Source organism: Styela clava, chromosome 12, assembly GCF_964204865.1.
Source record: "Styela clava chromosome 12, kaStyClav1.hap1.2, whole genome shotgun sequence".
In the NCBI taxonomy this organism is placed as follows: domain Eukaryota; kingdom Metazoa; phylum Chordata; class Ascidiacea; order Stolidobranchia; family Styelidae; genus Styela; species Styela clava.
Window position 1 is genome coordinate 15,232,804 of NC_135261.1, and position 12,963 is coordinate 15,245,766.

General features: G+C 35.6%; 1 protein-coding gene and 1 long non-coding RNA gene across 2 annotated transcripts; one reads left to right on the top strand and one right to left on the bottom strand.

Annotated features, from left to right (window-relative positions):
* The first annotated feature begins 1,175 nt into the window (after window positions 1-1,175).
* On the top strand, window positions 1,176-3,309 carry LOC120329786 (heterogeneous nuclear ribonucleoprotein F-like). Its single transcript, XM_039396566.2, has one exon. It carries the CDS (start codon window positions 1,280-1,282, stop codon window positions 2,603-2,605), a length of 1,326 nt encoding a protein of 441 aa, XP_039252500.2. The 5' UTR covers window positions 1,176-1,279; the 3' UTR covers window positions 2,606-3,309.
* Window positions 3,310-9,150: 5,841 nt separating this feature from the next.
* On the bottom strand, window positions 9,151-11,707 carry LOC144430524 (uncharacterized). The gene is made up of 3 exons (XR_013479588.1): window positions 11,631-11,707; window positions 11,028-11,099; window positions 9,151-10,939 (listed from the first exon to the last, which is right to left on the bottom strand). It is a non-coding gene; the product is annotated as an uncharacterized LOC144430524 (long non-coding RNA).
* Between the last annotated feature and the right edge of the window lie 1,256 nt (window positions 11,708-12,963).

Below are 12,963 nucleotides of genomic sequence, written 5' to 3' on the forward strand. Positions count from 1 at the left end.
TCCCGTTCGAGTACTGCAGCATTTTTTACTCAAATTTTTTGGTTTACTACGAAATTGTTCCAGTTTAGAGTCATTCGACTACCGAGCTGTCACTGTGATAACGGAATGAACATAAATTTTTTTGTGAAATTTACGCATTAGGATTAATGTAAAATAGGTTCTTGAAGAAATATCGCTATCTGGAGTTATATGGAATAATATTTGCTGCATGGTATTATTTAGCTTAGGGCATACCTAATGTCTGAATGTTGCAGTGGGCATGATAAACTAAGATATATGTTTCATCAAGATTACTATAATAATATTCAATGATATTGTGGACATTCTTATTAAGATATATCTTTATTTTAAGTGTGTAGGTAACGTAATAACATTTTAATTGCATTTCAGAATTGTCATTTTTCGTTATATTGCTATTTTTTTAAATTTATTCAGTGCCTTCGATAGGCCATTAATTTGGGGAATCTGTACATAGGCCGAACATAGGTCAATTGGATTTACATATTAGCTGCTTGGTTGATAGAAAAAGTCATAGCAACTCAAACATCCATTGCAAATTCCTTGGAGAAGAGTTTAATATATATCAATTGCTACTATGTACCCTGATTGCAATTCGGTTTTAGATAGTTACTTAATTTTACAGTTACCATATATGTTTAGGCTCATTAAAATAATTGGGCATTAGCCCTATTTAAACATTTGTATTGCAGTCAACTTATCAAAATTAATTCTTCCATATCAACTATAATGTTGAATAAAATTTAGTATAACGGAGCTTAATACTGTAATAAGAAAATATCCATCTCTTTTGTGTTTGGCAGTCCAAAGTATAAATGCAGCAAACTAGCTGGTAATTGCTGGATTTTGTGAAAACCAGTTGACTTTCTTGTATGTATATAGCAGTTGGCATGCTAGTATCACTGATTTTAAGTCTAAAATATAACAGAGTTATGACTTATGAGACCAGCATTCATGAATAATGCAGACATAACTTTTAAGGATTATGTAGTAAAGAATATAACATGGTATTCTGGGTTTGACAGTTTGGTAATTTATCTGATGTTATGTATTTTTTCGATTTTCTTTGTTCTATTTAACTGACAAATTAATTTGGTTAGTGGCATTTGATTGGATATTCATTCAAAGCGATTGTATTATTAATACTATTCACATGTCGCAAAATGTTGTGATCTGTTTTACAGGGATTGGGCCCAGATATCCATTACCTAGGTCATTTGTTTGTCATTTTCTGTCTGTCATTTAGTTAAAAAAAGGCAACATGGGTGAGGAAAATGATGGGACATTTATTGTTCGAATTCGGGGTTTGCCCTGGTCTGCGAGCGAGGCAGAAATTCTTACTTTTCTTACTGATGTTAACATCGTTAATGGGGAGGAAGGGATCCACAAGACATACACAAGGGAAGGTCGGCCCAGCGGGGAGGCATATGTAGAACTTCATTCTGATTTGGACTTGCAAAATGCTTTGGCAAAAGATCATGAAATGATGGGGAGGCGGTACATCGAGGTATTTAAATCGACAAGTAAAGAAATGGAATATGTCCTCGGTCGAAGTGGGCAGGATTCTGTAGAGCAGGAAAATTATGATGGTGTATTAAGAATTCGGGGTCTTCCCTATCAATGCTCGAAAGAGGAAATTGCCCAGTTTTTTTCAGGGTTAGAAATTAAACCCAATGGGATTACTATGACAATCGCAAATGGTCGTTGCACTGGGGAAGCTTATGTGCAATTTGCCAGCCAAAACATCGCTGATGAAGCTATGAAAAAGCATAAGCAAAAAATAGGTCATAGGTACATTGAAATATTTAAAAGTAACAGGTCTGAACTTCGCGACTCGACGTCCGGGATACCAAGGTTGGGACGCAGCAACCCCCGAAGGGGTCCCTATGATAGGCCTTCACAGGGTGGTGGCGGTGGTGGAAGGGGCCCCAACCGAGGATATGATAGTGGGAGATCCGTGGGTGGCTATGGAGGTTACAGAGGTGGTGGGGATTACTCTGATGACTACGATAGCTATGGTGATTCTTCTAGTAGCTATGGACCATGGGGAAGAGGCGGGCAAAAGGGTTATTCACATGGAAGAAATGGTGGTGGGTGGAGCGGGGACAACAACTTCGATAATGGTGGTTCTGGTAGTAGTTATACTGTCCACATGCGGGGTTTGCCCTACCAGGCTAGAGATGATGATATCAACAGTTTTTTCTCCCCTGTTGTTCCTGTGTCAATTCACATGGAGCGTGGGAAAGATGGGAGGTTAAATGGGGAAGCGAATGTCGACTTTGCGTCATACCATGATGCCCAAGCGGCAATGTCAAATGATAGAGCGATGATGCAACATCGCTATATAGAATTATTTCTTCGATGTGATGGGAGCGAAGGGGATGGTGGAAGATCGGGTGGATATGGTCGTGGTGGTGGAGGTTACGGTGGAAATTCACGCACGGGAGGTGGTTATGGTGGAAGTCGCCAGGGATATGGCAGAGGAGGTGGAGGTCGTCAGGGTGGATATGACTACGGGGATAGTGGTGGTTATGGTTATGACAACTTCGATTCCTACAGTCGGGGTGGAAATTATAAACCATTTTGAAACTTATGCCTTCATAGAGATAAACTAGACTTCGTGTGGGACTACCAAGTCTGTAATGTCAGATTGTATGTGTGGTATATTTGTTGTTAACTTATTTTAAGTAACGAAATATCGTTTTGAATGGGTATGGGCCCTGAAAATTCTTCCATCACACTAAAAAACTTTCAATTAGTAGATTCTTCCTTTCGTAACCATTTTCTTGCTACAAAATTATAGGTGGTCGCTGAATAGCTGGAAACAACTTCTTTATTTTCTAATATTTTAATAAATGAAAAACAACACCAATTATTTATTACAAAAAAAAAGTAGTGATTACTACTTTCACAAATATGTTGAACAATCATGATACCCTATTAGTTTGTTTGGTGCCAAGCAAACTGTTTAAAATAGGAATAGTTGAGTACCAACTATTACCAAAACTTATTTGTCAGTTTTTTTCGAAATAATGCTGGTTTTTATATCTAATCAATCGGGTCAATTTTACCAAGTTTCCATTTTTCTGGACATTAGCAGTATTTGGTGTTGGCTTGTAAAGTCAAGAATTTGGGAATGTATAACAAACGTAAGCAAATCTATTAATATTTCTGACACCTAAATGCTTGTAGTTTTGTTTCAGTAAATCGCAATGGCTGGCTTGTAACTCGCCAGTGTAGATGAATGGGCTGTCATAGATGATGGCTCTAATAAATGGTAATAAACTATTAGCATTTTCTTATTTTTACTTTATGGTAGGCATTCTTCGGTATTATCAGGGGATTTACCTTGTGTGTAATCTGCAAATGAAGAAGACATTACAATGAATTAGGATTGAGTCTTTCATTTCACATAAATTTCTCTTACATAGCTAAATGAAACTTGTATAATAAAACGATATTTTGAACTTTTTAAGGTCAATCACCTGACGACGTGGTAAAGCGCTGGCAAACATAATTCCTTTCTAGTAAAAACTGAAGAAGCTAAAAATACCCACCCTTCCACTATAAATTATGTGCTCTTCTGTAGACGTTTCATTGTGCTCCGACACTAGAAATCGCGGCGTTCGATTAATAAACTCGTAGCGGTTTGGCTACTATAGATGGTAAAATAAATATTTATGTATCCTTTTAAACTGAACAACTGAGTTGCCTATGCAGGAAGTTGAGTTCGTGGTGAACCCCTCTCTTGAGGGAAACCTAAATTTTGCGGTACTCGTGTGGTGTGAACCAAGATGGCGGACACCGGAACGTAGTATATGTACCAGGTTACGGTTAGGTCATAATTTCGGGCATAAATACTGCGGGAGTCACTTGACTAGTCCCCGAACTCGTAATAGAACTAAAATAAGGAAATTTAGAATAAAATTATGTCCTAACTCTAACCTGGTACACATACTACGTTCCGGTGTCCGCCAACTTGGTGCACATATGGCATAAATAATGGGTAAATTCTGTTTGATTTTATTCTCAGATTTCCACGATACACAGAATACAAATCTTAAAACATTTATCCAGACTAGCTTAGAATGGTTTACATCGTCTTCCCTCTTTCTTATCGAAAGATATCGGAGTCGTATTTATACGTTGATCATAAACCTTATTAAATACTGTAAACGTGAGCTCGTGATTCACGTTATAAACAGAAACTCCTATTATCTCAATAAAGGTAATTATGTACATCGTACGGATGGGAACTTAGATATAATTATTTCAATCAGTGCCAAAGGTCTTGAGAATATAGATTTTAATTTGATAATGACTGGATGGGACCTGTTATGTTTCTTAAACTGGTGTAATTTGATTCCTACGAAAGTCTTTGTTCGAATTTTGGGAAAAATTATCGAAAGATATCGGAGTCGTATTTATACGTTGATCATAAACCTTATTAAATACTGTAAACGTGAGCTCGTGATTCACGTTATAAACAGAAACTCCTATTATCTCAATAAAGGTAATTATGTACATCGTACGGATGGGAACTTAGATATAATTATTTCAATCAGTGCCAAAGGTCTTGAGAATATAGATTTTAATTTGATAATGACTGGATGGGACCTGTTATGTTTCTTAAACTGGTGTAATTTGATTCCTACGAAAGTCTTTGTTCGAATTTTGGGAAAAATTAACTTTGTCATGATGATTTCAACATGAAATGGGGTACATTTGGGGGTTAGTTGCTATACACATACTACGGAAGCGCCAATTTCGGTGGGGCAAAAATCCACTTCACAAAATTGACATCTGCAAAGTGGAGCAACAAGTCACAAATGAAAATGACGTCACGGGCCTTCATAATCCATATCTATCATATGTAAAATTATACCACGTCATAACATGGTCAAACACGATGTCATAATTAGAGGTGTACCGATATCACTTTTGTCGCCGATACCATCTTAAAACGACGATACCGATACTACAAAAAGGCCGATATTCCGATACCGATACTATGTAATTATTACTTAATTAGGTATGCTGTGTAGGGCAGAAGGGTTAAAACAATGGTCTTTGAGCGTTGTTCATAGTACACATTATTTCAGATCGAAAAAAATATATATCACATAATATGAAATTAATGTTTGGTATCCACATGTTGTAACTGATTAAGATACATTGTACAGTAACGCTAGTAATATCGGTGTTCAATTAGAAAACTCATAAGCCGGGATGTCCAATTTGAATTTAATGTTAATATCGCGATCTTCGAATATCTTCATTCGTGTTTAAAAGAATATCACCCACACATTCTAGCGCCGCCGTCCTACGTTCAAATTAAAAGCATTTTACAAATATTTTATTTAGTGGCTAATCGTAATCGTCGACGCAATAAGTCAAAGCCAACAAAAAGAAGGCCCACCGATAACCGTTGAGGATGTTTTTTTACTTCACTATTTTATAATATTTTACAATTGCTATCATATATTTTGAGACAGACTAGGGCTAGGCGGTCAAGTCAATATATCTATAAAGAAATCGTGTAGTTGAGCAGAATTAAAATTAATACCTGTGTAGTGGGATAATTGTGTCGGAATTTAGTTTATCGATGTCGACGGACTAAATGACACTCGTACTTGACGACAAACAGTCATAATTTATACCCGTGCTAAAAGTCCATGTGCCGTTAATAAGGAAGGACCCCAATTCCACTGTATGATTTAAAACTGGGCGCCTAGTTGCTTTTTGTTATGTGCTGTGTTAATATATTTCTTCATAAAAACTATGTAATATTAAAAATGTCAATATAAAAATTCGACAGCGAAAATAGCCAAATTAGTTGAGCTAGTTTAGCTGATAAATAGCTAAAAACACATTCTCTCGCGGGGGTGGGGACATGTATGGCTCATAGCTCACGATCTCTCCAGACAAAAAATAAATTGAAAAGGAGTATTCTAACTTATCTTTTAAAACATTCTGGACCATATCAAAAAGGTAAATATATCGGGAATATCGGCCTTAATCTAACCGATACCGAAAAAATGGCCGATACCGATACATCGGTACATCTCTAGTCCTAATTTCTTTTTAAAACTTCTCTCCCGTAATCAGGGAGGCCAAATTTTACGATTTTGGCTTTTTTGAAACACGTTTGGCGTCAGAATTTCGGTTTGGCTTTTTTTGATGTCCAATGCTACTGTCTATTATTAAAATACAATACCGGTATTTAGTTTGCAAGAATAGCAAGCTCAGCTACTCAACATTTAGATTTTCCCTAAACCACGACTAACATACCGATCAAAAATAAGCCAACAATGACATAACAATTGCAGGCGCTCAAACATATGTTCAAGCAGGCCTCGTTTTTATCAGTCAGTTTTAAATTATGTTTTCAAAAAATAGTTGTATGCCTTAATTGTCATTTTGCCTTCCGAGGAGCTTTAGTTTGGTTGCAGTAATCGAAGTTCTCGCGGACGACGTGATTAATTAGGGCACAAGGCTAAAATTAACTATCGGTATACTACGGTACCTGAGTAAGCGGCACATGGTTGGATAATTTTAGTAAAAATTATGCCTTCAAACATGTGAACCAGTTTACTTCAACCACTTACCACTTCAAAACAATCTCAAAATAAACAAATTTTCAATAGTAAAATATTAGAAGAATTTTCTGAGGTATGATTTTTGCAAGTTTAAGTAGAAATATCTACATTTATTACATACTAAAGCGGTATACATGGTGGATTGCATAATATATTGAATTGAAAAAATAGTGCTCTCCGCTTAATATTTCCATTTTTTTGCTTTTTGATTTTTTTAAACTTTTTATGTGGATGTCAGCTTGACTGTATTATGTCGGAGATGTGTTCTAATTCTGCCATTCAATAATCCTTCTTAGTCGTAAACCCTTAATCATGCTGAAGTAGAAAACATCATGATAGCAACCAAAACTACAACCTTTAGTAGAAAATTCGATGTGGTCCACTAAATCCAAAGTGACTTTATAGTCACTTTGACTAAATCAAGTGGCTATAAATAAGCATATTGTAAACTGTGCGAATTCACTATTGTGCTAGGAGTTTCAAATCGTGAGGCTTTTGTAGGCCTACTTGTTAAAATTGTTGGCTTTTTCTGTCTTGATTTGGCTTTTTTATCACTGGGATCTGGCAACCCTGCGTGCTTCGCGAGTGTGGGAAGGTTTTTATGGGGAACCGTAGACTGCGATACCTGATCTGGTAATACGGAAGTGACTCGGTTCAGCTAGTTCTTTAATTCACGTTGAAAGTGAATCATGAAGAATGGATCATGGGCAGTGTTCCATCTAAGGTGTGCGCGTGTGCGCGCGCACACAGCTTTCAGAGGCTGCGCACACGCATAGATTTACTGCGCACAGACGTATTTCGATATAATGTAACAATGTTCTTTTTTCACCCTTTATTTGAATTCAAATAAAACCATCTGTTACAATCAATTTCATTTATTATTTTCCCTGTATGTTCATTGTTATCTACTGATAACATATAGCCTTCACTAAAGCATTTACAATCTATAGAAAAACATATTGAATATCCAAAATTTGCTTATTCCCCTTATTACCCGGTTAGAACGCCAAATTTCTTCATTAGTTTTTGCACAAATATCAGTCATTTCCAAAAAAGTGCGCACACACCAAAATTTCTGCGCACACATACTACAAAAATTAGAGGGAACATTGATCATGGAACCTGGAAAAGCTACTGATGTACCGTCACCGGTACCCTGGGTAGTCGATATCTTCACGGTTTGTCCGTGTGGTGTAACCGAGACGTTCTTCCGACACAGCTACTGGTAAATTACAGCATATGATTTTCGGGAATTGTTGATAAAATATTTAGTTTTGCCCTCCGTGTCTATATTTTTGAACATAGCTCTCTTGCTCCATATTAAAAACGCAGGTCTGCGATGTTTCTTTTGTAATCATTGTACTATTTAAAATTATGGCCCAATCAGTACTAAACACATTTAACGTAACTAGCGTTTATCATTTGGTTCAATTCAGGAGGAAAACTATCACTGTATGTCCGTTATTGCTCGAAAACGAATATTTATGTGATCGAAAATAAATATGTTATAATATATCAATGACATTAAACAACATGATAGGTAACTCTGACGTCACTCCATAAGACTGCAGGCGAAAGATTGTATTTCATGATACGCTCCAATTCACATATTTCTCGTCGCCTTTCGCGACCGTTTTCCGCTCGCTCTTGCTACTCGGCGTCTTTCTTACGTGTAGTACCTGCCTTTTTGCGCCTGTGACAAAAGAAAATAATCTCTATATCTAAGAAGTTTGTGAAGAAGAAGTTATCTAAGAAGATTTGTGTGGAACATTTTGCAGATAATGACAAAGTTCAAAGTTAGTAATTTTGATGTTTGCGCTTAAACATTGCATTTTCATTTAAAGAGGGTGTCCTACACAACTGTTTTTACTTCTCTTAACGATGCTGTGATACAATTCTATAACACAAAGTTTGCACCTATCGAACTAGGTGAATTTATTAGACATATTACATATTCAGTTTATTGTAGGTAACATTGCTGGTACATAATGCATCGTAGATAGGTTAAATTAGGTTTGTGTCTAAATTTAGGAATTTAGCTCATAGCCCACTAATTAATATTATCTTCAATGCAGGAGGTTCCAGGGCTGAATTCAACTTGCAGCCTTACCGATCACTTGACGATGCTCATTTAGTTTGGCTCGAGCAAGTCTTCTTGAAATGCTTGTGTGAATGGAAACTACCTATATGTTTTGCCATCCTCCGATATTAGACAACTTTATTCTGTGGGATTTCGCATATAATTCTCATTGATTGTTGGAAAGAGTTGAAAACTTTTTTACCTAATTTACTGGCACCTTTTTCTTGTCAATACTCCAAGCTGAGGTAATAAACAAGACAATACATTTATGTCATCTGGAAGCAAAATATGCACACTAATTAATAGTTTGACACATTGAGATAATACATCATGACAGAAAATACAAGTTAAAGATAAGTATGACCATCACATGGTAATTAAAATTAGAAAAATGAACAGGGGCTGTGGAGTATGAAAAGTTCAAGACAACGAAACAAATGTTCATAGCTAATGAACTCTCAATTTTGCCTCCATTACTTTGTGAAGGCCAATATATTTCGAGTGGCTGAATTGGTTTACCTTTATGATAGCAACGATTTTGTATTTAATATAGCGAGTTTTTTTTTAATTTAATTGAAGTGATATTCTTTCCCAAAGCTATGCTTGAATCCTCTAGAATAGATCAGTGGTGTCAAACTCATGGGTTTTCGAGAGCCGCATTGCATTTTGGAAATTGTAAAAAGGGCCGCAAACAGTTTTTGATAATGTATACTTGAAAGATATTTTTAAGATAGTTTTAGTTTGTGACCTATGTTGTGATGCAACTAAACAGTTGGATTAAGTTTTATTATTTTCTCCAATTTCAAATGCAATTACATATTAATATTTGCATTCCACTATTATTGCAACATTAGCAAGTTACAGTATTTATTATAAAAAATCATAAAATTCCATGTACAACCATCAAAATCATTTTTGAACAAGCTTTGGATAAGGAAAAAATAATACATACACTAAAAATGACTTAATCTAAATATATGAACCTAAAATTAACAAAAATACTACAGTATATACTCAATGTTTTTTTAATTACATTTGTTCTGACGTTTGGCATCTTTTTTGTGTCACCAGCATACTAAGGCCAGGCTGAAATGATTATAGTACCAACTCTAACTAACGAGGTCACATGATCATGGGTTAATCTGGATCTTTGCGAATGTTTAATTAATTCCAGTAATGCAAAAAAGTTACTCATTTCATGTATAGATCAGTAAAAAAACAAATGACAGATTTTTTCGACAAGACATTTCGCACCACATTGCGTGGCATAGGATTGCTTGAATTATTATTGATATTGATTTTTAGTAACTAAGTCGTTGTATAATTATATTAATATACAAACACATGGAAATTTTCTGTTCGAAGTTGGTCTTCGAATTTGTCATATTGACTGCTGAGCTTATTGTGTTTTTTCATTGTATTGATGAAAATATGACAAATTAAACAATGTGCTTCAGAATTTTGTGAAATGCAGAAATATTGCAACTCCCATTTTCTTCGAAAATGCCACCTTCTTCATGTACTTTGCGTTTAATTTAATCACTCAAGTGTTTTATTCAAGTATTCTTTGGCTAGATTGTTGTGTATTCTTAATTGGGTCAAAATGGGGACAAAAAAAAATCAATATTCCAAAACTACTTTCAGTAAATTGTTTTCTGTGTGAATAATCAATTTCACTTTTAAAGGTTTGAAAAATATATTACATTTAGATAAAAAAAAACTTCCAAAATACTATTACAATTATTGTTAAGCGTTCTAGGGCCGCACTGGAAGTTCTCTGGGGCCACGAGTTTGACATCCCTGGTCTAGATTGAAGTTGTCCAAAATATATATATAAACAGTATTTTATCATGAATGATGATTATACCCCTTCCGGAATTTCTTCTATAATACTACCAAAAGTTGATGAACCAAATATAACACTGGTGCAGTGAGTTACCCGTAATCCTCATTTTCCAAAGCTGTTTTAAGTATGTCTGGCATGTTTTGTGCCTTTTTACAAAGAAGACCGCCTATGCAATCCTACGCTTTGGAATTTTTAGTTATTTTCCTCAAGCCCTGCAGGATGTGGGGGCCATACACAAATCTACCGGATGGTCGAATCTCGAATGTCTTTGCATGCTTCCATAGGTTGTTTTTCTATTGCAAACATTCATGGAGTACTCTAATTATATTTCTTGGAATCACACTGTCACTGATATGTCGCCAGATTTCTGATATCTCCCCTTCTGGTATAGTTGTCCTGTGAATAAATAATGGGAAATTGAGATTAGGCGAATAGTTGAAAGTTTTGCTTTATGTCGGCTTAATTTCTTGATTGATATACTTACTATTTTTGCTATTGCCTCTTGTGCTGCAGGAGTCTCACAATGCTTAGACGGGTTGGTTCACAACTTTCACATCTAAAGAAAGAGAGGAGATTTATTAATTTTCGTTAAGAATAAATAAAGCAGTCTATATGATTTAGAATGGAAAAGCTAATAAATCCAATATCTCATGTTTTATGTAAAAAATGTTTTACTGAATTTGGTATATAAACCAGCTAATAAAAGGGTTTAGTCAGAAAATTACAAGCATTGGTGGCTCTAAATACTTGAGAGATCAGACTATACAATATAGACCGGTATGAGTGAAATGTTAGGTGAACTTGTCAACACTTTGATTCAATACGCAAATAAAAGTGAATGTGCAATAGTATGTTACAATGGACAGCAATCAGCAATGAGTATATATCCTCACTGATTAAAAAAATCTAAACGGAGGTGCATGAACTATTTGAAACCATAAGGGGTAAGTAAATATGCAATTTCGGCACATGGGCAACTACGTACCATACTGTAATAACTTCGTAGTATTTGACAAAGGCTGGCTTTCCACATGTACTTAACAGTGCGATGCCCGGGTGTGATATACAACAATAGTATTTATCTTACCGTTTTCCGATTTCTTTTTACCTCAACTTTCCAAAATATCATTAAAATCGACAACAACTGTCAAAGCAGGCGCGAACACTATTCGTGCTATTCCTTGAAAGCAGCACACATCCGCTCGTTTTCGTCTCGCCAAGTATGTGCATTGGAGCGTGCTATCGGATACGATCTTCGGCCAAAAATGCCGGAGTTGCGCATCATGTTGTTTAATGTCATTGAATATATAGACTATAGAGCGTAGATCTATGAAACAAAAATTATCATAGGCCTATTATATACTTTATGCATTCTTTATTTTGATAATAATAAAATTCTTCGTGTGGTTAATTCATCTTTCAAAAAGTTAATGATAACAATACAAGAGAGCTATGCTCAAATATATGGACACGTTTTAAGTAAATGAAAGTATCACGGTATTATAACAGCAGGTACCGCAGTCTACAAATATATTCACACCATGCGAAGCAAACCGTACCTTTAGTTTAGCATCACCGATAACCTCGAAAAACTTACAATTTTTGAGCAACGATTTTCAGAATTCGCCTTCACGCGACGTTCGATGGCACGTGATCATGCGTCCGCAGAACGTTCGGTGACGTCATAGCAAACAAAAACAAATCTCACAGAGCTAACAGAAATATTTGAAATAAATAAAAGTAATAGCCTTCTGGAGAAAAAAATCAAACTTTAACCACTGAATTTTAAAGCAATTGGTCCAGTATTCGAAGGGAAAATATATTTTATAATGAAGGTGACGAAGAATAATAACAATAATTAAGAAGAGTGCCAGCCTAAAATGCAAAACAATCGTTATGTCCACTACGTGTCCAATAACGTCATACTAAATAGAATCAGATTCGGAAATATTCGAACCGTAACATTCTGATTCAAATTTCTACTCGAATATGAAATATTCGTAACTTACATTCCTAATCGAGATTAACACTGTGTCATGCTACATTTCATTAGAACAAAAGCAACAATTTCAGACTTCGTTGAACCTCTTAGCCACCAAGCTTGGTTGCAACCAAAGTTAATATAATCGCTTTGGCTAAAGCTGAAGCTCATATAAACAAATGGGGTTTATCGTAAAAACAAAGGCAGTGAGAGTAGATACGTCATAATTCTCATTTGAAAATATACATTCTTAATTAGATTGTAACGGACCTATTAAACAAGTGTGCGCAAAAGATGAGCATTTTAAGCAAGACAACCAAATCATATGGTGAACTGACGATGAACATAAGCCGGGAGAAAAATGTGATGCGACTTCTCTTTTTTTAGTGTTGCGAAAACCACGTCTCTCCTCCGGTTGCCTGTACAGGTGGGGTATGGG